This window comes from Rhinolophus sinicus, linkage group LG16, assembly GCF_036562045.2.
Source record: "Rhinolophus sinicus isolate RSC01 linkage group LG16, ASM3656204v1, whole genome shotgun sequence".
Taxonomy (NCBI): Eukaryota; Metazoa; Chordata; class Mammalia; order Chiroptera; family Rhinolophidae; genus Rhinolophus; species Rhinolophus sinicus.
In genome coordinates this window covers 28,976,839-29,000,050 of record NC_133765.1, presented here as the reverse complement: position 1 = coordinate 29,000,050, position 23,212 = coordinate 28,976,839, and the positions used below count along the sequence as shown (strand labels likewise).

Below are 23,212 nucleotides of genomic sequence, written 5' to 3'. Positions count from 1 at the left end.
CATTAATTTAAAAAGCCAGGTTGTAATAAAAAAAGATGCTTTTCCTTAACTTTGAAGGAACGTTAATTTGAATTTATTGGTCTTCTGTATGGTCTTCTATAGCATAAATCTGACCCTTCTCACATTGCTTGGGCTATCAAGTTAATGCGAAATTATTCTCTAAACATTTTAGTCATGTTGACATTTTTATAGTGTGGCCAAGTTTCCCTATATTAACATTTCCAGGGGCTTTAATCTCTTCCTTCTTGGAATATCTTTATTTCTGAAATGCTAACTTGTTCATTCTCATGTTTTTAAGTCGGTAAGCTATAGAGTTGGTTAACGTGGCCCATAACTTTTTAGATGGCTCTGTGCTTCAAAATAGCCTCGGTGGAAATCTGATAGTACCCTTTAGATTACAAGGTATTTCTCTGCACACTTGTAGCAAATAGTACTTTTTACTTCTATTTATGAACTGTGGGAAGTACCAAATGAGAGTGCTTAAGACATTATGCTGCTGCTATTAGGGTTTGCGTGGTTATAGGGCTACAATCTCCTTTCAGGATGGCTCCCCATTCTTGTCAAATCGTGTACCTGCAAAAGAGTTGCGTTTTCAATCACAGGGTCGGTGCTCTCAATACTTTAGTAAGGTGTTTCCCAAGTGCTGCATTACTAATAATAGCAAGGTGAAGTTTATGAATGATTTACTTAACCTTGAAGCTATGCTAGTTTGTTTGTTTGTTTCTTGGTATAATAATGTCACTTACTCGTATTCCATTATGTCTCCTTGAGTAGAGGAGAGGGAAGTAGATTTTACCTGCTGTCTCCAGAGTTGTACATAAGAGTCCTTGGGAATATGTTGAACACGGAACTATCATGGATTGCATCTGTTGCTTTGGAAAAAGGGTGGATTATTCATGAAACAGGCTCTCAGATGGAGATTTGCATGCAGGTGCCTTAGTGGGTTGGCCTTTCTCAGAGGTCCCGAATTGAGGCAAGGGGCCAGGCCTTGACTAGTCATTGGATGCACACTGCCCTCCAGGAGAGGATGTAACCTTGGACGAGGCAGCTTGTTTGGCCAAGCGCGGTGCCTAACTCAGCTGTGAGCCAGCAGCAGGCAGCATTCTGGACAGAGTGGGGAATGAGTGACACGGGGGGAATCTGAGAGACCCACCGTAGCATCCACTGCAGAGCCATTGATAGAATATCTTGCCAAAGATTCCATGTGGGAAACAGGAAACTAGCATTTGGATCCCGACCTTGTGGGTCTACATATTCTTAAGATGTGGACCTTCCTTTAGTATTTTGGTTCCCTTTTTTCCCTGCCATTCCCCAACCAGTGGAAGGTTGGTTACATGAAAGTTTTGGGACTTGATCTCTTCTGGATTGACCATAATTTTGGAGTTTACATATAATTCTAAGAGCACAGTGATTTTTTTAAAAAAGTTTGGCTTTGTAATATTGGTATTTACCAATTTTAATTCAGTGCTCTGAAATAGCTGTTGCCCTCCAAAACTTATGAATAAGCAGGAACCATCACAACTGGTGCCTTGACTTCCAGACCAGCATGGCGTCTCTGATCATTTGTTGGTGCGGGAACCATAGCATCCCGGCTGGTCATTTGCACCCTGGTGGCTGTGTCCTTTCCATTCACTATCCACTAGAGGAAATCCTTCATTGATCATTACTGTGGTATTAACTTTTAAAAGAGATGATTCTTTTTTAAAAGTCTTCTCAGAAAAGGCCTGTTTTGTGATATATCCAACATTCAGACTCCTGAATAACTTAGCCTTCCCTCTCCCATCCCCTTGCCGCTGTCACCAGCTATCAGCTGCGTCTAGAATGACAAGGGGAGACAGCATTCTGTGTAAGCAACAAGGTGGAATGGGAGTGACGGGATGTGGACGTAATCAACAAATATTGATTGAAGGATAAAGGAATAGGAGTGGTACTCAAGGGACGAAAATAGCAAAATTAACAACCAATTAGTACACACTTAGCCCAGGTGGTTGTGCCAAACCCTTTCCATGCATAATACCGTGTTTCCCCGAAAAGAAGACCTCGCCGGACCATCAGCTCTAATGCGTCTTTTGGAGCAAAAATGAATATAAGACCCGGTCTTATTTTTGTATAATATAAGACCGTATATAATATAATATAAGATAAGACCGGGTCTTATATTCATTTTTGCTCCAAAAGATGCATTAGAGCTGATGGTCCGGCGAGGTCTTCTTTTCGGGGAAACGGTATTATTTCCTTTTATTCTTAGCAACATCCCTATTCATGGCATTTATCTGTTTTGCAGATGAGGAAGCTGAGTCTCAGCTGCATTTAGCCTGGTGTCGCGGTTAGTCAGGTGGCAGAACCAGGACTCTCAGTTTGAATCTGTGCTCTAGTCGTCCACTCTGTGCTGCATGCCAAGGCTCATGGGGGCTGGGGTCAAAGAGATGGTGGCAGGGGTGGGGTATGCTCAGGGAGAGCCATTGCCTTGGGGATGAGAATAGAGAATTGGCAAAAGAGGGAAGGCTCCTGCCACCACAAGTGTGACTTTTCCACACTGGAATAACGAAGAACAGAGGTGATTTCTCCTGCTTCTTCACGGTAGTGTCAAGTCCAGACACCCGTTTCTAGTTAGCCCTGAAGGGACTGACTGAAAACAACAGTGTTTGACATCTCTTAACAGTGAAAAGCTAAATATGGGTTCAGTTTGCATGAGCACAGGCTCTTCTTTGCCCTTATTCTGCTTGTGTGAGGATCAGGAACATTTTCTCTTGTTTCAGGAGTCGGTAAGGTAGACTTCTCCGCCTCGCCGTAGTCAAATCATCCAAAAGAGAAAGCAGGAGGAAGTTTAAGGTCGCAAATGATGGTCTCGTCTGTGGCTTTCCTCCACTGGCCGTCACTCCCTTCAGGGTTGTGTGGAGGAGTCTCAAGTCATATCTGGGCCGAGAGAGAAAGTGATGCCTCTTTTTCCTGCTGAGGGAAGCCAGGTAATTGTAGGAGGGGACCTAGCCTGACATTAAAGGATGGCTCTTCATTATTTTTTCAGGCGAGGACCCCTTTGTCTTTCAGTAACACTTGCAGATTGTTTCCTGTTCATTTTCCCCCCCACCCCAGAATAGCTAACATTTCTCTCCTGATGTAACATTCTATTCCTTCTTTGCCCACAGAGAACTGCCAATTCTTACTCTTTTTGGCCTCTAGTGACCCTTTTTGGCCCTCACACTTAGCCTTGCACTGTTTTTTTTTCAGTTGAATACATTTCCTTCTTATACCCTAGATTATCTTTTAGCCCTGAGAGTCCTAGATGAATGGAAAACACGATTCCAGAAAAATCTTTACCCTGCATCTTGGTAGGGTTTACATTGGTGCTCATACTCCCTTAAAAATGCTGAGACTGTTTTCAGTTTTGAGATGTCAGCCTTGCCATTTTTGACTGTTGTGTTTGCATGGTGAATTAATAATTTGCTTGCAACCAGTAAGTCACTGATGTCAGCCAAAGCTCATTAAAGATGAATTGTATTAAGCAGGTTCTGTTTGGATGGAGAGCACTGCTTTCCCTAGCTTTGCAGAAGCACACACCAAAGTGAGCTTTGGCAGGTGGATTTCAGAACAGGCAGAGCGGTACATATGCACACTTGGCTTTTTTTCTGTTTCACACTCATATTTCTTTGTGCTACCAGGATCGTCATGACAGCCTTATCTCTCAAATAAAGCCTGTTACCTCATCCCTAATTGCTTATCCAAAGGCAGGCGAGCTCTAATTTCTCTGCATGAACAAATGACACCGAAGAAGAACGGCTTTGTTTGCACTGGCTCACTCAGGTTAACCAGCGTAAGCCCCTGAGTGCATTAGGGAACCGTGTGCTTCTCCAGCGGCCAAGGGGAGATGGCGTTCGCCTCACTCAAGAGCAGCGCTTCATTTATTTACTTTTTGCTCATGTTCATGGCCCGAGTCCCCTTTTTCTGATGAAAACACGTTAGTGACCTAGGTCAGCATTTCTGCTACGGCTCGGGGTACTCACTCCCCTCCACGTTGGGGGGTGGGAGCAGTTGTCCTGGGGGCCTCCGTGATTTCAAGGCTTACTCTCTTGGCGGCCTGCTGCTCACCTTTCCTTAGAGGCCAGGAGGCTTTCACACACTTCTGCACAGGTACCTGTGGCATGCCTCAGGCTGCAGAGTAGCGCCCTTGCTTCTCCCTTTTGAAGGTGAATGGGAAATGGTCTTTTGGATTTCATAAGTGAACGTGAGGGTAGGCTTGTGGGGGTCAGAGAATTGGGAATGGCCGCCAGGTTCTGAATTAGTCCTGGGACTGTGCCCTGCTGAGTACCGAGGGCGCTTTGCTCCTCCTGGGAAATGCCAGCATCTTTCTTGTCGCCACCTAAGAACATCTCTGGTAATTTAAAGGGTGTAAGTATGAGCATTGTCAAATCCCAGCATTGTAAGCTCGTTTCCTTCTTTTTTCCTCCTCAGAATGAAATGGATGATGTGCCCTTCTTTGACATTCAGCTGCCTTACGAACTGGCAATCAATATATTTCAGTACCTGGACAGGCAAGACCTGGGAAGGTGTGCGCAGGTAAGCTGTCAGTAACCGATGCCCAAGATTCCCCGACATGTGTGACTGAAGTGTGGGAAGCTCCTTCGGAACAGAAACTGACTTAGCAGTGTTACCAGCTTTAAAGGATGAATGGATCGGGTAGCAATTTGACTTGAAGGAAAGCAGCCCTGAGCTTAAGGGGTTATGTTCCACATCCCCACTGGGTGTTTATCTTTTGGTGACCGTCTGCTCAAGAGCTGCGTTCTCCCTGCCGTCTGAGTGATGGCTGACCTGTGGCTGTGTGCTCAAGGCTCACGAGTCTGTGCTCAGACGAGCCAGACGGAGCTGTTAATGTCCTCACCGTTTTTAACGCAAAGATGTGAGATGCGAGCTCTTGGTTTAATCAAGCCAGTTGTTAGGTTGGGGGCCGAGGGTCAACCTGGGGACAAAACAGTGAAGTCATGTTTTAGGCATATAGTCCCAATTACCCTTTAAAGACCAGAATCCCACTCAGTGAGGTGCGAGGCACGTGAGACCGGAGACCCCCCAAGGGAATCGGAGGTCAGCGTCCCCCATCTCATGCTTACTCTGGGGCATGCGTTTGTGGAGTGGGGTGGTGGGAGATATCGTCTGGGCCAAACTCCATTGTCCGCACGAATCGCAGGGGATCTTGATAAAATGCAAATTTGGATTCAGGAGGTCCCGGGTGGGGCCCGGTCGTCTGCATTTCTACCCAGCTGATGCCAGTGTGGCTTTGCCATGCTTTGACAGACCATTGTGATTAGTCTCTTGTTCTTTTCTTTTTGGTGGAGAGTGTAATTGGCGAAGAGTATATCATTTCTCACATATTAAATGTGTATATGTTTGCTGACCGTTTAGCTTTTCATGGACAGCCGTGTTCCCCAGAAGACCCTGGAATATCCATTGTCCATAACTGCCAAAGAATTAGTTTGTTTAGTGGTTACCATTTCCCATCCCTGGATTCTATAATCCGTTTTACACAAGTGTCTATACCCTCAAGAGAAAGGGTTTGGTAAAATTGAGTGGTAGGAGAACTAGACACTAAAATCCGAGGTGCCACCAAGAATGTGAAGTTAAAAATATTAAGGACATTTTAGAGTGGTGAAAACTATATAGCCAGATTTAGATTCCAGAACTTGCCACCTCTATGGCAGCTTAATGAAATCACACATAATATAGGATAACTTAGAGACTTTCTGGTTTTACACTGTTTCTTTAGGAAGCATTTTGCTCCATCAAAATGATTTTTCTACTTAAATAGGAATTTGAAAAAGTTTTCAGTGTTTTTGATTGCCACAGTATTACTTCAGTGGAGGTGTTGGCAAGTCTTCTTCGATGCAGAAATCTTTGGGAAGTTATGGAAGAAATTATTCAAAGGCTAAAATTCACTAAATAAAATGTACTGAATTGTAAACCATGCTCAGAGCCTATCGATTACGTTAAGTAAGAGCCCCTACATTGTCTTCTACTTTCCCCTTGGAAATTGTATTTGTTATATTCTAACTTTACACATTGGCCCCGTTCCCAAGAGTTGAAAACAAGGGTGTAGCTAAGTGAGTCCAACTCCTGGATTTCAGCCTGACGCTGTTAAGCCAGAGTCTTGGACTAGGGTCTAATAGCGAGCTGCTTTCCACAAAGTCAGCATTAGATGATAAAATCTTCATTCTTGATAGCGAGCTGCTGTTTAAGGAATCTTTTCTTTTAACATTGCTTTTTGCTCTCTTGCTTTGTAGAGGGCCATGTGGCTTTCACATCTGCTGCTGGTTTTCTCATCCAAAGAGTTTATCAGCGAAAGATAGGATCTAGTGGAAGAAGAGATCCCCCTTTTGGTACAATGGGGCTGCATTTCAGGGTAGATTGGTTATGCTGGTGAGATTATGCTGCAGGTGTGAACAGTTTAATTTGCAACACAGTAGTCCAATTGTCCCTCAGAATTCTTCCCTCTTTGGCCAGTTGGATTTTTGTTGTTGTTTTTTTGAACCTCAATTTTAGAGCACATGTATAAGAATAGAAAATATTTTAAACAGAACCCCTAAAGTGGCTCGATCTGTGAAGCCAGACTTTTTTTTTCATTGAGCATTTGCACGAAGATGACAGTGGATGGCCAGTAGTTTGTAGAATTGGCTTTGTTTTTCAAGCATTAAAATAAAACCACAAAGTAATAAAAAATAAGTAGCGTTTTCATTTGTTTCTCATGGCGTTTTTATTTTTGAAACAGGGAAGAAGTCCTTCTGTTGAATGGGAGGCCCTGCTGCTTTATGATTTTTATTTTAGAGGGGGCTCATTCTCTCTGTCTCTCTTGTTCTCTCTTTCAATGTAGCCACCTAGGGATTTTAGTGAAATTGGGCCAGTTTCGTGGAATTGGCACCGTGAACTATCTGTGCGTCCTTGGAGAAAACCTGTATGCTTAGATCTTTATGCCAAATTGGTAACTGACTCATGGTAAGGAACCCTGAGCAGGGAGGACTTTTTGGGATTTAATTATGCCACAGACTATGCTGGAGAACTCATTTTGGTCTGCCGTTGTCTCCTTTCCTCATCCCCTCTCCCTTTATACTTTGGGAGGCTTTCTGCTTCCAAATCCAAAGGCCTGCTACATTAGTGGGTGATCCCTGTGTGCTTTTGATGCTGACTTCTCTAGCTCCATGCTATCAAGAGTTGTCCCTTGACGTTTAGTGTCTCCGTGGGAATGTATGAGGCTGAAATACCTCGTAAGTTATACATCGGGCGGTTCACCGAACAGTTTCATCATCTTGGTATTTATAATTTTATGTTCCTTTTGTTGTGTGTGCCCATAGGATTTCTGGCACTTTAAAGGATAGTAGTTTTAAATGACTAACAATTACAAAATTGTTGTTCAAAATTCCAAAATTGTTTGGTTTTTATGAGACGAGTAAATGTGCTGTTATATTACAGCATGAATAATTCTGAGGAGTGAAGGTTTTGAGGTATTTATCAACATTCATTTTTAAAAGCTTAATTATAAATTCACAGGAAGTTACAAAACAATAGTACAGAGCTGTCCCATGTACCTATTAACTGGTCCCCCATTGGTAATACCTTGCGTCATTAGAGGACAATATCAAACTCAGGACCACAGAGCTGGTTCACATCCCACCAGTTTTACCTGCACTAACTCGTGTCTGCAGTTTCATCACAGGTGTAGATTCGTGTGACCACAGCGAAGATGCACGACGTGCTGCCCTTTATGGCCATGGGTCACCTCTTCCCCTCCCATTTCTCACCTCTGGCAGCCTGGCCTCGATCTCTAGGAGTTTGTCTTTTGTAATTAGCATTTTTTAAAACATATACTTTAGTTGTATGTATTTCCTAATGTATAGTTTTAGAAGTTTAGCTGCATTGACAACAATGTCACAGTTTCAAGCAAAAGGTAGAAAAATGTGTATAAGGAGGCAAGACGCAGAGGTTAAAACACTTCAGATTTATGATAAAATTAGTGAGCAAGAAGTAGGTGTTACCAAAATAAATAAGTAATTCTGGGACTAAAACCAGTATATTAGATAATGATATTTCAAGTTTCAAGGAAAATGTGATGTTACGATTTTCCCAGATGTCCAAATAGGAGAAACTAAAACCTGAGGTTTTATAGTTAAAGATCTTAATGAAGTCTTTAAAAGTCGGGAATCCATAGCCAAGTGCAGCTAAATTGATTTCATAGCAGAAATGACTCTGAAGACCTGTCGTTGCTGGCAGGGTTCCCTTAGTTCTTAACTTTCACTTCTGCCACTAGAATTCTCTCTCCAGGAGATGCCTGCAGGCCCGAGACGCAAGCACCCTCAAGAGTTTCCTTTTAATTCACCAGGTTGCAGTTGCTGCCTCCTGTAAGTGGGGTTTAGGAAAAAGCAAAGAACTCTAGAAGTAAAGGTGGCTGGCTAGGTAACACAAGAATGGCGAAGTAGTATTGATAATTATTTCTACTGAGTGGTGGGGACTTAAGACTTCTTTGTAGTGTGCAGCTTACTTTTGTGTGTTTGAAATTTTCCATACTAAAAAGTTTAACAGAAAAACGAGCAGAAAGCAAGAGGTTGGATTTGAATAAGAAAGGCAGAGCCTCAGTTTGACTGAGGACAGCACATGCTAGAAGCTAACCTTTGAAAATACGTACAGTCCAGTTTTTTAAAGTGTTGAATTAAAAAAAAAAGTGGGACTTACTCTTCTCCTTCAGTTATTTACAGAGGGCCTAGTATGTGCCATGTACCTGTCATTCAGAAAGCTTGCCTCAGATGCAATAAATACATCACTACACATAGAGTCTATCCGATGGCGCTAAGTGCAATGGAGAAGGAGCAGACGGCAGAGGTGATGTGGGGTTCACTTTGTAGTGTGCAGGGGAGACTGCAGGGAAGGTGACCTTTGGGTGGAGACCTGAGGAGGGAAGAAGGCAGCCGGGAGGTCTCCGCAGGGGGGAATAGCACGTGCAGTCCCTTCAGGTGGGCACACCTCCCGTGTCTGAGGCACAGCAGGTGGGTCACAGTGCCTAGGCTGTCGGCCCCCCAGAGTTGTTCACCCAATCCTCAGAAGTGAGCCGTGAAGCTTACTGCTGTGTTCAAAGGAGCTCAGCGCGTGGATGCTCAGGATTTTGCTGTGGGATAATTATCCAGGTGGGTTCAATGCAATTACAAAGCTCCTTATCCGAGGGTGGCAGGCAGTCAAGAGGAGAGAAGATGCGATGGTACTGGCTTTGCAAATGGAAGGAAGGGGCCACAAGCCAAGGAATGCAGGGGGCCTCTAGACGCTGGAACGGCCGAGGAAACGGTTTTCTCTGAAGCCTCCAGAAGGAAGGCAGTCCAGCCGCCAATACCTTGATGTTTGACTTCTGGTCTCTAGAACTGTCAGAGAACAAACTTGTATTGTTTTAACCTCTAAGTTTGTGATACTTTGCTAGAGCATCAGTAGGAAACCAGTAGCGGGGTGTCGTGAGCAGACAGGGCTAAGAGAAGGCGAGATGGTCAGAATGTGAAAGGCACTCACCCATGAACAGAACTTGAACTTCTAGTCTGCGTGAGACGGGGCATCATTGAAGTGTTTTGAGCAGAGTGACCAGGTCTGACTTACATTTGAAAGGATCATTTTGGCTGCCGTGTGGAGATGAGGCTGTAGTGGGACAAGGATGGCAGCGGACCGGTTTGAAGCTGCCGAGGTAACTCAGATGAGAGAATGGTGGCTTGGAGCAGGACTGTACCAGGAGAAGTGGGCGGAGTCAGGGCCACTGATGGGCTGGGTTTGACGGGAGGAGGCGGAGTCAACACGAACTCCAAGGTGTTTGGCTTGAACGGCTGGATGGACAGCTGGCCTTTACTGACAAGGGGGAAACGGTGTGATGAGCAGGTTGGGGGAAAAGATCAGTAGTTGGATGTGAGTCCGGAGGTGAGTTTGGGTTCAACTCTGGGCCGAAGATCTAAATTTGGAAGCTGTTAGCAGCCTGATGGTGTTTAAAGCCAGGAAACTGGACAAGGTGGCCAGGGAGATGAGTGCAGGTAGAGGAAGGGATTCAGGGATGGTGCCCAGGGGCGCCAGCGTGGTTACAGGCTGAGGAGACCGAGGAAGAGACTGAGAAGGCAGCACTTTTTAGACAGGAAGAAAACCCAGAGTGGCTGGCGAGTTCCCTGGAGGCTAGGGATAAAAGTGTTCAAGCAGGTGTTAGCGCTGCCGTCAGTCAAGTGAGAGAGGACTGAGAAATGACATTTGGATTTAGCAGTTTGGAGGTCACTGGTGACCTTGACCAGAATCAGTGGCGTGGTGTGGGCAAAAGTGAGCAGATTGAAGAGCGAATGGAAATTGAGATAGCGAGTCTGTATACAGCTCTGTATATGGCGTGTCCTCCCAAGCAGACTTGGTATATGAATGTGTGACCAGAACAATGACACTTTTCCCCTGTTGTGGGCCTCCCTGGTAACCCTAATCCAGGCAGAGGCAATAAAGCTAATTTTTGAGCCACGGGGGCTTTTCTTTTTTCCTTTTTCTTTTTTTTTGTAGTGCTGCAATTCACAGTGGTGCTATAAAGCAAAATACTGGAGACACTTTTATTAGCAAATTCTTGCAGCTGAGGCTCACTCAGTGGGGCTTTTACTGGGCAGAGCCATTCCAATCCTGGTGTATTAAAAAAAGACCATTTGGCCGTTGGAAAATTTAGGCTTGTAAACTTGCTACATTTAATATAACTTAAGAAATCCAAACAATTAGATTTCATTTGGGTGAGACTCTTTAAAATTTACTTGTGAATGTTTAACTAGGTGGTTTTTTTTTCCTCCAGGATTAAAAGAAATTCTTAAAACCTGTCATTTTTGTCCTCCTTTAAAAGAAGGGAAAAAAAGGCACCCTCCTTTTATAGTTTGCGAAAGAAATTGTTGGCACATTTCTATGTTTAATACCTAATTGTAGGTGCAATCCTGATCCCTTTTTGGAAGTAATTCTCACCTCTAGCTTTTATAAATCCCTCACAGAGATTTATTGTTTGTTATCCGGGAATTAAACTTTATCCTGAATATCATTTTCTAGAAAATAAGCTCTATGATCTAGAGGTTAGTGGTGGGGATGGATGGTGCACCAAAACGTGCACTTTTTGTTCTCAGTTTTTCATACCATAACCCTGTTGTACAAATTTCAGATTGTTATTTAAAACGACCTGGTATTTTCTTTGAAGCTGATACTAAAAATCTCTTTTCAGCTTCCAAAGTTTTTAAGGTCTGATATATTTGAGACTTCTTGAACAATCTCTGCAAAGCTCCTCCATTTTAAAGCGGCTGACATTTGTATGGTGTAGTTCCCATGAAAAGTTATCCAGAATGTTTAATTTAATTGGGATCTCCTAGCTTGTAATCAACTAAGTACTGATTCGGATTCTCCTGAAATGCTGATGATTCAGTGGCTCCATCTAACAAAATACAGCCGTCTAGCTAATGGTTGGGCTACAGAATAATAAAGATTGCCCCTATTTGGGGCCAGTCTTGTGATCCAATCTGACTGAAAGGGCAGAGACCAGAGCATTTCCTTGTGGTCCATGGGGTGTCACCCACATGAGAAGGGTGTAGTTTGGCAGGTTGAGGTGGAAAGTGGTTGAGAATTGCTGGCCTTACTGCCCAGCATATGGTTAGCACCCAGCACGTCTTAATTCATTGACCAATAACCCATTTCAGTGTTTTCTAAAGTACCTTCTGCAGAGCCCTAAGCTTTGAGACAGCCCTTGTAAGAAGTGTTTAGGAACCAAATAAGTTTGGGGAATGCAGCTTCTTACATCTCCTTCTTAGAGATATGTAATACAGGTCAGTCTATTAAAAGCTCTGAGAAGTTCTGCAGCAAAGAATCCTTCCTAGTTTTGTGTAAACCCGTGTTGCCCAAACACATTGGACCAGGGAATCCTTTTTTTAAAAATAAATTTTATTGGGGAATATTGGGGGATAGTGTGTTTCTCCAGGGCCCATCAGCTTCAAGTTGTTGTCCTTTAATCTAGTTGTGGAGGGCGCAGCTCAGCTCAAGTCCAGTCACCGTTTCCAATCTTAGTTGCAGGGGACCCAGCCCACCATCCCATGTGGGAATTGAATCGGCAATTGAGAGCTCGCGCTCTACCCAACTGAGCCTTCCGGCCACCCCTGGAATCCTTTTTTGAAGTAACTTGTTAGTGCCCTGAGGAGCTGTTCTTTTGCTGTGCATGCTTTGGGAAGTACAGGTCTATGTAACAAAATCATGACTTACATATGATCGCTTAGCCGCTCTGAGTCTTGCAGCCATTACTTGTACATTTTATAATTTTTACCAAAAAAAAGGGCTTCTGTCAGCCAAGGATCAGAGTAAACTGCCCTGTGTTTAGGTTAGCACTGCCTGCCTTTGAGAGCGTTGGCCCTTATCTTATACCTGATTTAACCCTGAATCCTAGGGGCCTGGTTGCAGAAGCACTCTGCTCAGACCTATTTGAGTTGTGACCGGGCTCCATCATAGCTGATGTTGGTCTGCGTCTGTCTGTGCTTCACGATTGCCTTGTGCCGAGACTCACTCTGGCACAGACAGATGGACAGATACCACCAGTGTCATGGACAGGCTCAGCTGTGGACCAGGCATGCCAAAACTGAAACCATGGCGTTCTGTCTCGTCAGAACTGGAAGCCCAGTGTTAGTGAGTCATTACCCCATTTTTTATTGCCTGCTCACTTGTGATCGGATGAGGGTTGGTTTCCCGGACGCCATTATGGTGAAGATGGTGAAGTGGGATGGCAGTGAGTTTAGGTGGGTTTGTAACTGATGCCATGGCCGTGCCCGGTAGGGCTGCTTAATGGATCCCTGTCAGCGTGCGGGGGGCGCAGCAGTGGTTTGCCACAGGCTCTGTCCTCCGCCCCATCCTCGTTAATGTTTTTGTAAAATAATTAAGATGCAAAGGCCCACAGACTATATTTTGCAGGTGACTTACGTATGGGAGAAGTAGCTAATGCAAAGGATGACAGAGTTGAGATGCAAAGATGATATAAAATATGGGGTGGGAGGGGGGTGCAATGAGCTGGATTTAAAATGGATAGAACGTATATTAAGTTAACAATTTAGTTTTAAAAATAATCATACTGTGAAAGTAAGAAATGGGGACTTTTTTTTTCGTTAATTGCAATTCTTGTTTAAAAAAACTCATGAAGAGGGGTTTGCTCGGTGGTTAGAGTGCAGTGCTCATAACACCCAGGTCACCAGTTCGATTCCCACATGGGCCAGTGAGCTGTGCCCTCCACAACTAGATTGAAAATAATGACTTGACTTGGAGCTGATGGGTCCTGGAAAAACACGCTACTCCCCAATATTCCCCAGTTAAACAAACAAACAAAAAAACCAGGTCTTTTTAAAAAAAACAACACTAGAAAACAAACAAACAAACAAAACTCACGCAGAATGATAAACACCAACTTTGGGGGCATGAGGATGGGGACACTGACAGATGCATAGGAGTTTTAAGCTTATTAGTAGTACTTTATTTCTTAAGCGGGTTGGTGAGTCCCTGGCTGTTTGTAATATTCTTTATGCCTTGTCATTTGCCTTAAATAGTTAATTAAGTAAACAGACTCCAGAGGCTTTGGTGGACCGTTAGTTCAGTAGCCATGATGACATTATCTACCAGTGAAGTAGCAAGTTAGTGTCTGATAAAATCCTTCTGTTCATGGCACCTGACAGTCCATATTTGGGGTATTGTTTGGTCCTGAGCACCATATTTGAAGGACACTGTACATGCAGAAATATGAGGGTCCATTCAGAGATAACGGGTATGGGAACTCGTCCTGTGACAGTTAGTTGAAGGAAATGGGTAGTATTTAGACCAATGAAGAAATGGCTAAGGGGAAATGTGATGGCTATCTTCAGCCATTTGAAGAGCCGTTGGGGGAAGAGGGAATAGATTGTTTTTCAAGAGGGCAAAAATCAGGGCCATAGGTAGAATCCATCTTCTAACCGATGGAAGGAAGTGCTTTATAATAGAGTGTCTTGCAGTGAATCAGACTAACTCGGAAGGCCAGCTCCTCACCAGAAGCCTTCCATTGGCCAGGATGCCGTGCTGTGAGGACGCCTCCTGCAGTGGGGAAACGTGCCTGGTTGATCTCCAAGACCCCTCTTATTTTTCTAGTTTCTAAAGCATTGAAAATTTGAGCCAGCGTGACACCTTCTGCATTTCCGCGTGACACTTGGGTTCACAGAAGTGACAGAAGCCTTCCATTCCTTTACGCTACCTGGTCACAGTTGGGATGCTGTGCATTCCGTGCCACACGTCCATGCCTACAGAGCAGGTGACGTAGGTGATGCGACTGTCACTCCTAGAGCTTGCATGCCCTCATGTACAGCCAGAGCAGTACTCAGGAAGCCAGAACTTGAATGTGCCATCAGAATGTTCTGTCGGTCAGTATTGCTTTGACATACTTGTGGTTGAATAAGGTATTGTAATAATGATTGTTTTTAATGTAGTTTGCTTGCGATGGGAAATCAGAAATTTTGAGACTGAAATAAGCTGAGGTCTTGGATTCTAATGAATTTTTACTTGGTAAGTTTTAGCCTCTATCTGCTGCCATGAAGCAAGTAGGAACTCCTCAGAGATTCAATAAATGTTCTTTATTAAAAATACAAGGAAGCTAATGGCTTCCTTATTTAAAGTAATATTTGGAGCAACATAATTTCGTAATAAGGTATTTGTATATTCTGCAGTGCTATCAGTAGTGGTCTGTAGTAGTATGTGGCATGTGTGGAAAGAATTACATGTATTTTTCTGTGACCTCTTTGGCTGAGGTAGTACACAGCAGCTCTGTTGCTGGCGGGGTATGATTATTCACATTCTAAAGATGAGGAAATGAAGGCTGCAGGGTCGTAGAATTTAGTGTTGTAAAGGACATTTTAGGATTTGACCCCCACCCCCCAACCATTTCACAGCAGAGGAAAGAAGCGCAGAGAAGCTTAGTGACTTTCTCATAGTAACATAGCTAGTTAGTGAAAGACTTGGCACTACAGTCTGGGTTTCTTTTCCACAGTGTAACTGGTTTTCTGTTACATCATTCTGTTTCTTGAATAATGGAGGCAATCATAAAGACATGTTTCTGAAAATGTTACCAAACTATATATGTCCCTATTGCTTTAGGTGTCCTTGGGGAAGTTATTATGTAAAGGAACTTTGCCATGCCATGATTTTTTTTTTTTTTTTGGTAGAGTGTAGATTCATTTTGAATATAAAGAACTCTCTTACTGTTTTTTAAATTTTTACAGTTTTTTTAAAAAAATTATGAGAAATCCATGTGGCTTTTGTCCTTTATTGAAGTAATGTGATATATTACATTGATTTTTGTATGTTAAACCAACCTTGCATTCTGGCCTAGATTGCATTTGGTCATGGCACATAATCTTTTTCATATATTACTGGATTCAGTTTGCTAGTATTTTGTTGGAGATTTTTGTGTATATTCATAAGGGATATTGGTTTGTAGTTTTCTTTTCTTGTGATATCTTTGTCAGGTTTTGGTATTAGGGTAAAATTGGCCTCCTCAAATGAGTTGGGAAGTGTTCACTCTTCTATTTTTTGTAAGAATTTGTGAATGATTGTCATTTGTCAATTCTTTTTTAAACATTTGATAGAATTCACCAGTGACACCATCTAGGCCTGGACTTTTCTTTATGTGAAGCTTTAAAATTGTTAATTAAACTTCTTTACTTGTTATAGGTCTTTTTTCAGATTTTCTGTTTCTTCTTGAGTTGGTTTTAGTAGTTTGTGTCTTTCTAAGAATATATCCATTTCATCTCGTTTGTCTGATTAATTGGCATATAACTGTTCATAGTATTACCTTATAATACTTTTCATTTTAGTGATGAATAGTGATGGCTTCTCTTTCATTCTTGATTTTAGTAATTTGAATCTTCTCTTTTTTTCCTTGGTCAGTCTGGCTAAAGGTTTGTCAAGTTTGTTGATCTTTCAAAGAACCAATTTAATTTCCTTGAGTTTTCTCTATTTCATTTATTTCTATTGTAATCTGTATTATTTTCTTCATTCTGCTTGCTTTGGGTTTCGTTTTCTCTTTTTCTAGTTTTTTAAGGTGGAAGGCTAGGTTATTGATCTGAGATGTTTTTCAATATGGGAGTTTACAGCTATAAATTTTCCTCAAAGCACTGCATTCACTGTATCTCATAAGTTTTGTATGTTCCATTTTTGTTTTCACTCATCTCACAGTATTTTCTAGTCTCTCTTGCAATCGCTTATTTGACCTATTGGTTATTTAGGAATGTCGTGTTTAATTTCCCAAATTTACTTACTTCTGTTATTGATTTCTGATTTCATTGTATTGTGGCCAGAGAACATACTTTGTATGACTTCAGTCCTTTTAAGTTTATTGACATTTGTTTTATGGCTTAGCATATGGTCTGTCCTGAAGAATGTTCCATTGCACTTAAGAATAGGCACTCTGTTGCTGGGTAGAGTGTTCTATGAATGTCTCTTATGCCTAGTTGGTTTATACTGTTGTTCAATTCTTATATATCCTTGTGGATATTCCCCTTAGTTATTCTATCCATTATTGAAAGTGAAGTTATGAAAGTCTTCAAATATTATTGTTGAACTGTCCATTACTTCCTTCACTTTTATCAGTTTTTGATTCACATATTTCACAGCTCTGTTGTTAAGTTAATGTGTTGATAATTGTTATATCTTCGTGATGGATTGTCCCTCATTATAAAAAATATCCTTTTAATCTAGTAACAATTTTTGTCTTAAAGTTCATTTTATGTGGTATTAGTATATAAATTCCAGCTCTCTTTTGGGTATTTGCATGGTTTCTCTTTTTCCATCTTTTTACTTTCAACCTATTTGGGTGTTTGAATCTGAATTATATCTTTTGTAGATGGCATATAGTTAGGTTATGTTTATTTATTCTGCCAATTTGTCTTTTGATTGGAATACTTAGTCCATTTACATTTAATGTAATTACTTATAAAGGAGCATTTATGAGTGCCATTTACTATTTGTTTTCTGTATGTCTTACGTCTTTTTTGTTTCTCTTTTCCTGTATTACTGCCTTCTTTTGTTTTAAATAAACTTTTTTTTAGCATATCATTTGAATTCCTTCATTTCTTTTACCATATTTTTTGAAGTTTTTTTCTTAATGATTGCCCTAGATATTACAATTAACATCTTAAAACAATATAATTTGGATTAATACCAACTTAATTTCAATAGTATAACAAAACTGCTCCAATATAACTTTGTTCCCTTTCTTCTTTGTACTATTATTTCATGCAAATTATATCTTTATATATTATATGCCTGTCAACACAGTTTTTGCTTCAAGCAGTTGTCTTTTTAATTAGACAGAAAAAGAATGTGCAAGCAAAAATACATTTATGCTGTCTTTTATATTTACCTATGGTGACATTTACTAGTGTACTTTATTTCTTCTTGTGGATTGAGTTGCTATCTAGTAGTCTTTCATTTCGGCCTAAAGGATTTCCTTTAGTATTTCTTGCAGGGCAAATGTACTGATTAATTAGTTTTTGTTTATCTGGAAATAGCTTAATTTCTCCTTTATTTTTAAAAGATAGTTTTGCTGCATATACAGTTATTGGTTGACAATCTCTTCTTTTGGCAATTTGAATATGCTATCCCAATGCTTTCTGACCTCCATGATTTCTGATGAGAAGTATAGAATCCCTGTGCATAATAGGTCTTTTTCTCTTTTTTTCTTGTTGCTTTCAAGATTCTCTCTTTGGCTTTCAACAGTGTAACCATGTGTGTCTAGGTGTGGATCTCTTTGAATTTATCCTTCATGGAGTTTGTTGAGCTTCTTTGATGTGCAGATTAATGTTTTTCATTAAATTTAGGGTGTTTTTGACCATTATTTCTTTAGATATTCTTTCTACCCCTTTCTTTCCCTTGTTCCCTTCTGGAAACTCATAATTGCCTACGTTGGTCCACATAGATGGTGCGCCACAGGTCTCTGAGGCTTGGTTAATTTTGTTCATTTTTTGGTTTGTTTATTTATGTATTTATTTTTTCCTTCATTTTTTTTCTTACTCAGACTGAATAATCTTAATTGACCTTAAGCTTGTTGATTCTTCTGATAGCTCAAATCTGTTGTTGAGCCCCTCTAGTGAAGTTTTTGTTTTCATTATTGTACTTTTCAACTCTAAAATTTCTCCTTAAAAAAAAAAATTTATATCTCTTTATCAGTGTTCTCCAATTGGTGAGATATTTTGCTCATACCTTCCTTTATTGTTCAGACATACTTTCCTTTGGTATTTTTGAACATGTCTATAACAGTTAAAGTCTTTGTTTAGTAATTCTAACAGCTGGACTTCCTCAAGGACAGTTCTATTGACTGCTTTTTCTTTTTGTATATGGTCCTACTTTCTTATTTCTTTGTGTGTCTCCTAACTTTTTGTTAAAAACTGGCCTTTTAAAATAATGTGACAGGTCTGGAAATCAGATTCTCCCCCCTCTAGAGAGTTCATCTGTTATTATTTTTGTTATTACTGTTGTTTGTTTAGTGGCTTTTCTGGACTAATTCTCTGGTTTGTACTTCTTGTCATGTATGACCACTGAAGTCTGCTCATTTAGCTTAGTGGTTAGCTAGTGATTGGACAGAGATTTCCTTAAATACATTGAACCAATAGGTCTCTTGCTGAGGTACACTCTGTATGTTGGGGCATGCCTTCAGCATGCCAACAGTGTACAACTCTGCTTTAGCCTTTACTTCCTGCTCGTATGGGGCCTCAAGGTTTGCCAGAATTGAGAGATCAGGGCCTTCTCAGGTCTCTGCTGAGCACACACACTGTCTTACACATGCCCATGGCCTTCTCGATTTCCCAGAAATATATTGGAGCCTTTCAAAGCGCCCTAGGGACACCCCATTCCCCAGGTTTTCCTTGTAAGCCTTTTGGTCATTCTCTTTTTAGCCCCGATTGGTAATGCTCACTTGGGCAGCTGCAGTGTTCAACAGTTGTCCCTTAATTGTTTTTGACAAATGCCCTAGAGATAGGACAGATCCAAGCCCTGAGTCAGGTCAGATAAAGACAATCCTCTAGAACAGAGCTTCTCAGCAAGCTGCCAGATGGGTCAAATGGTGACAGTTCTCTGTGGATGGCACTTTTGGGGAGCTGTAAACCCATCTGGCCCCTCCAGTGGGTTTATAGCTGCTGGTTTTTACAGCTACCATAGTTGCAAGGCTGTTGATTTTCAAGGCTACCATGGAGCTGGAGGAGGAGGATGGGAATAGTGTAAGTTAAAACAAAAGTTGCACTTCTTACCAAGATTCTGCCGTTTTTCTTGAATAAATGCTCCTCAGAATGTTGCAAGCCTTTAATTTCGAGAGTTCTGAAAAAGTTGATTTTGGTAATTTTGGGCAGCATTCAAGTTGCTTTTCTGAAGGAGCAGATTTTCGGAGTTCTTTGCTCTGTGGTTCCAAAAGTTAACTTCCTGTCAGTTCTTTACCAAACAAGGCACTCGTGCAATGAGAATCTGCCATGCACATGCTGTGTGCTCTCTTCTTTTGTCTCATGGTCTCTCTCCTTTTGTGTGTATTTGATGTCTTGACGTGGCCCCAAGGGAGTGTTAAGAGCACAGGTTACTGTAAACCACTGGTCACAACTCGTACTTGATGAGAAGTGAGTCGGATGCATTGCAGACCCAAGAGCATGTGGGCCCGCTGGATCAGTTTCTCATCTTGCCATCAGAGTTCATCTTTTTCAGTCTGCCCCACTTTGTACGTTATCCTGTGAGGAAGTAAATCCATCATTCCCCTAAGTTAGGGTTGGAAGACAAAGCACTAATAGCTAAAACGGCCATTTCCTCCGGATACTGTTGGGATTTGAAATTCAGTCCAGACATAACATTAATTTCACCATATCAGATCTTACAGTCCTGGTTAACAGCTTGAGTTTTCTGGTAAAAATTTTTTAATCTACGCATTTAAAATCTTTTAAGTTTTCACACTTAATATAAGTTTGAATTTCTTATACAGCAGACGTTTTGAGTTATGGATATTTATTTTATTATAGTTCTTTATATCAGAGGCCATTGGTCGCCAACTCTTTAAGATGGAAATACAAGTGCCTGTTGGTAAAAAGTAAAGTGATTCTGTTCTGAAAAGCAATATATGATTGTATGTCTATTAATATGTTACAACGTATATTTTTTGCCTTTTATGTATTTGTGTATTTTTGTCTCTTATATGTTATATAATAATTTAACCAAATAGTCTAAAATGTAATGTGAGATGGTAATACAACAATTTTGAAATCTTGAAAGATAAAATTGGAAACATTTGCTTGTGTTTTTTTTTTTTCCACCTCCGAGTGTTTTGTTAATGAGGCATTTTATACTGCCATAAACCCAGGGCAATAATAAAGGTGTTGATTGATTTTTGGATGACAAGGGGCTTCTCTAATTGCAGACTTTGACATTTGTGTCACTTCTGCTGTTTTAGGTGAGCAAGACGTGGAAGGTGATTGCCGAAGATGAAGTGCTGTGGTACAGGCTGTGCCAGCAGGAAGGGCACCTTCCCGAGAGCAGCATCTCGGATTATTCCTGCTGGAAGCTCATCTTCCGAGAGTGCCGAGCCAGGGAACACATGTTAAGAACCAACTGGAAGGTAGGCCATGGCCTGTGTCACTCATTACCTGTAGAGGAGCAGCCTGCCAGGACAAGGGAATCCAAGCCTGGATTGAACCCCGGGTCCTTCCGGTTGCAGCCTGAGCGTAACTGCCAGAAGCAAAGAGAGATGAGTGTGGGGAACGTCCCTTCCGCTCTGGGTGACTTGCTGCCCATTGTGTTCGCCGTCTCCAATCACACCGTTGGGGACCATCCTGTCCTACAGGAGAGGAAGGGCGACCTGGAGATGCCAGGCCCCTGCCCTCGGATGCTTCGGGGCTTGGGTGTAGTCAGTGCAGCGCCCTTCCACTCGCGCCCTCTCCCTGGGTGGACCAGGAAAGCACAAGGGCCACCTGAATGCAAAAGAGGAGCTGAAGAGGCTGTTTCCAGTCAATGTAAGAGGGAGATTATTAAACGGCTCTGAGTTCTGTCTCCTCTTCCCTCACATAACCCACTGGCTGGCTTCCATCACATTTATCACTTCAAAATCTGTACGGAAATATTAGATCACAGCTAAGAATTTGCACAGTGAAGTGTTTCTGTAGGAAATAACTGTCAAGAACAGTGTTACATAAAGCTGCTCGAGGCAGGACGAGATAGCCGTGTGGCGGCCACCTTTCCTCCCACCTGGGTAGCGGGATGTTCAGTTATGGAGGGGACAGAGCCATACTCTGTCCTGTCCTGTCCAGGTCAGGGCTAATAGACTCTGAGATTAACAAGCTTTTGCTCATTATTGATGGTGGCATATTGCCTGTGTGCATGTCTGTCCCCAGTCACCTCATAACCTGATTAGTGGCCCATACTCTTGATCTGGGCAACCTCACACAGTTTCTAGCAAAGTTAATAAGAGCAGCGGTTCTCCAATTCGGGCTTTCTTAACCCCAGCACTAGTGACATGTGGGGCCGGACTATTCTTTTTGGCAGGGTCTGTCCTGTACTTTGCTGCAGGATGTTGAACAGCGAGCGTGCGTAGCCTCTTCCCAGTAGATACCAGCCGCATTCTCTTCCTGCCCCCCGCTGTCACAACCAAACACGTCTTCAGATATCTTCTGATGTCTCCTGGGGGGCAACCTTGCTCGTGGTTGAGAACCACCTTTCTAAGGAGAATTAGCATAGCTGTCCTTTCTCGGGCCCTTAAGATACCACCACTAAGTAAAAACCCCACTGGACTCCCATTTGCATCCCCACCAGGTAAGAAACTCGTGTAGGGGCCCCGGTAGCCCTCTGGCCTGTAGTGCTTGAGTAGGTCTGTGTGAGGGACATGAGTGGGAGGCAGGCATGAGGGACTGTCAAAGGGGCTTAGACAGGCGGGATCAGAAAGCGGAGGGTTGAACCCTGGTAGAAGGGGCTGTCATTTAAGGAAAGCCCGAGAGTTAGGCAGTAATGAGGACCTTTCTGTCTGGGAAGAAGGGATACTTTTGAGATTTGTGGGTATGAGAGCTGGAGGTCTTCCACGTGTCCTGGCTTGCATTCAGAATTGTCAGCCCCGGAGATAGAAAGCAGCAACTATGTCCTTTGTTTTCTCTTTGGTATCAGAGAAAGCGAGGGAGGGAGGCAGGTACATCTTCCTCATCTGGGCTGGAGATGACAGAAGTGAAGGGGTTTAAAGACCCACCTCAAAGCACCTGGCCCTTGATAGCAGTATACAGGTTACATGCTCTTTAACTGCACATCTATGTATTATTTTTCTCTAACAAGCACAAAGCCGTATGTTTGGTAAACGATCCATACATGGTTGTGGATTGAATCAACTGGAGTCAAACTGCGGGCGGGCTGTGAGGGAGGCTTCTCTTTGGAGTGTCTCGGGCCTGTCTCCTGACACTGTGACCAGTGAGGACTGCATTATGTGAAATACTAAATGACAGTGGACACTAATGGTGGGATTCTTGTTGTGATTCCAGAAAGCCCTATCTGAACACGAAAGGTTGCTTTACTTTTGTGTGCCTTTGTTTTCTCATCTGTGAAGTGGGCTCAGAGAAGCCCTGCTCATAGGGCTACGGGGAGGATGACTCAATGACACACCTGCTGCTCCTGCAGAGCAGGGCCCGCGGCCAGTGCTCAGTTAGCGCTGGCTGTGGACGCCTGCCGGCCTTTGCGTGCAGATACTGTGCTTCGGTGCTCTTCGTGCTTGACTTCAGCATGCCCTGGGCAGGTGATGCGGTCTGGGGACCCCGAGAAGGGGGTTGCTCTATAAATGCATGAACTTACGTGGACCTGCAATTCGGAGCCAATGTACAAACTAGTTGATGAGCTGGTTGTAGCGACGAGTATGGCTTTTCCTGGTGTTTGCATAAACTCTTTTCCCTCCGGCCTTCTAGTATTTCTCTAAGACCAGTGTAGGGTTGGAGCCCAGGTGGGTGGCGGGGTGGGGACCACATGACGGAACTTAGTAAATGCCATAAGCCACAGGCTTTCCTCTCAGGCCCTCTCCTTTTCTCTCAGTACCTCATCTCTCAGAAGAGCTTTGCTGTTCTCGTGATTTGGGCTGTGGCCTCCCAAAGATGACTCCCAAGTCCTTCCCTTCCATACCCTCCACCAGCAGGGCAGCTCCACTTGGCTGTGTCGCTCTGTCTCTCAG

The 23,212-nt window shown here is 42.6% G+C and overlaps 1 protein-coding gene across 3 annotated transcripts in view; it reads left to right on the top strand.

The window, feature by feature from the left end:
• Positions 1-23,212, top strand: part of FBXW8 (F-box and WD repeat domain containing 8) — a 108,629-nt gene that overhangs the window by 8,293 nt on the left and 77,124 nt on the right. For 2 of the 3 annotated variants that reach the window (XM_019753955.2, XM_074321827.1), the window contains exons 2-3: positions 4,450-4,554; positions 20,471-20,635. In XM_019753955.2, the coding sequence (XP_019609514.2) occupies positions 4,450-4,554; positions 20,471-20,635 (270 nt within the window). Of the gene's footprint in view, positions 1-2,865; positions 2,967-4,449; positions 4,555-20,470; positions 20,636-23,212 lie in introns of those variants that run through there. The other variant, XM_019753956.2, reaches the window with a different exon arrangement.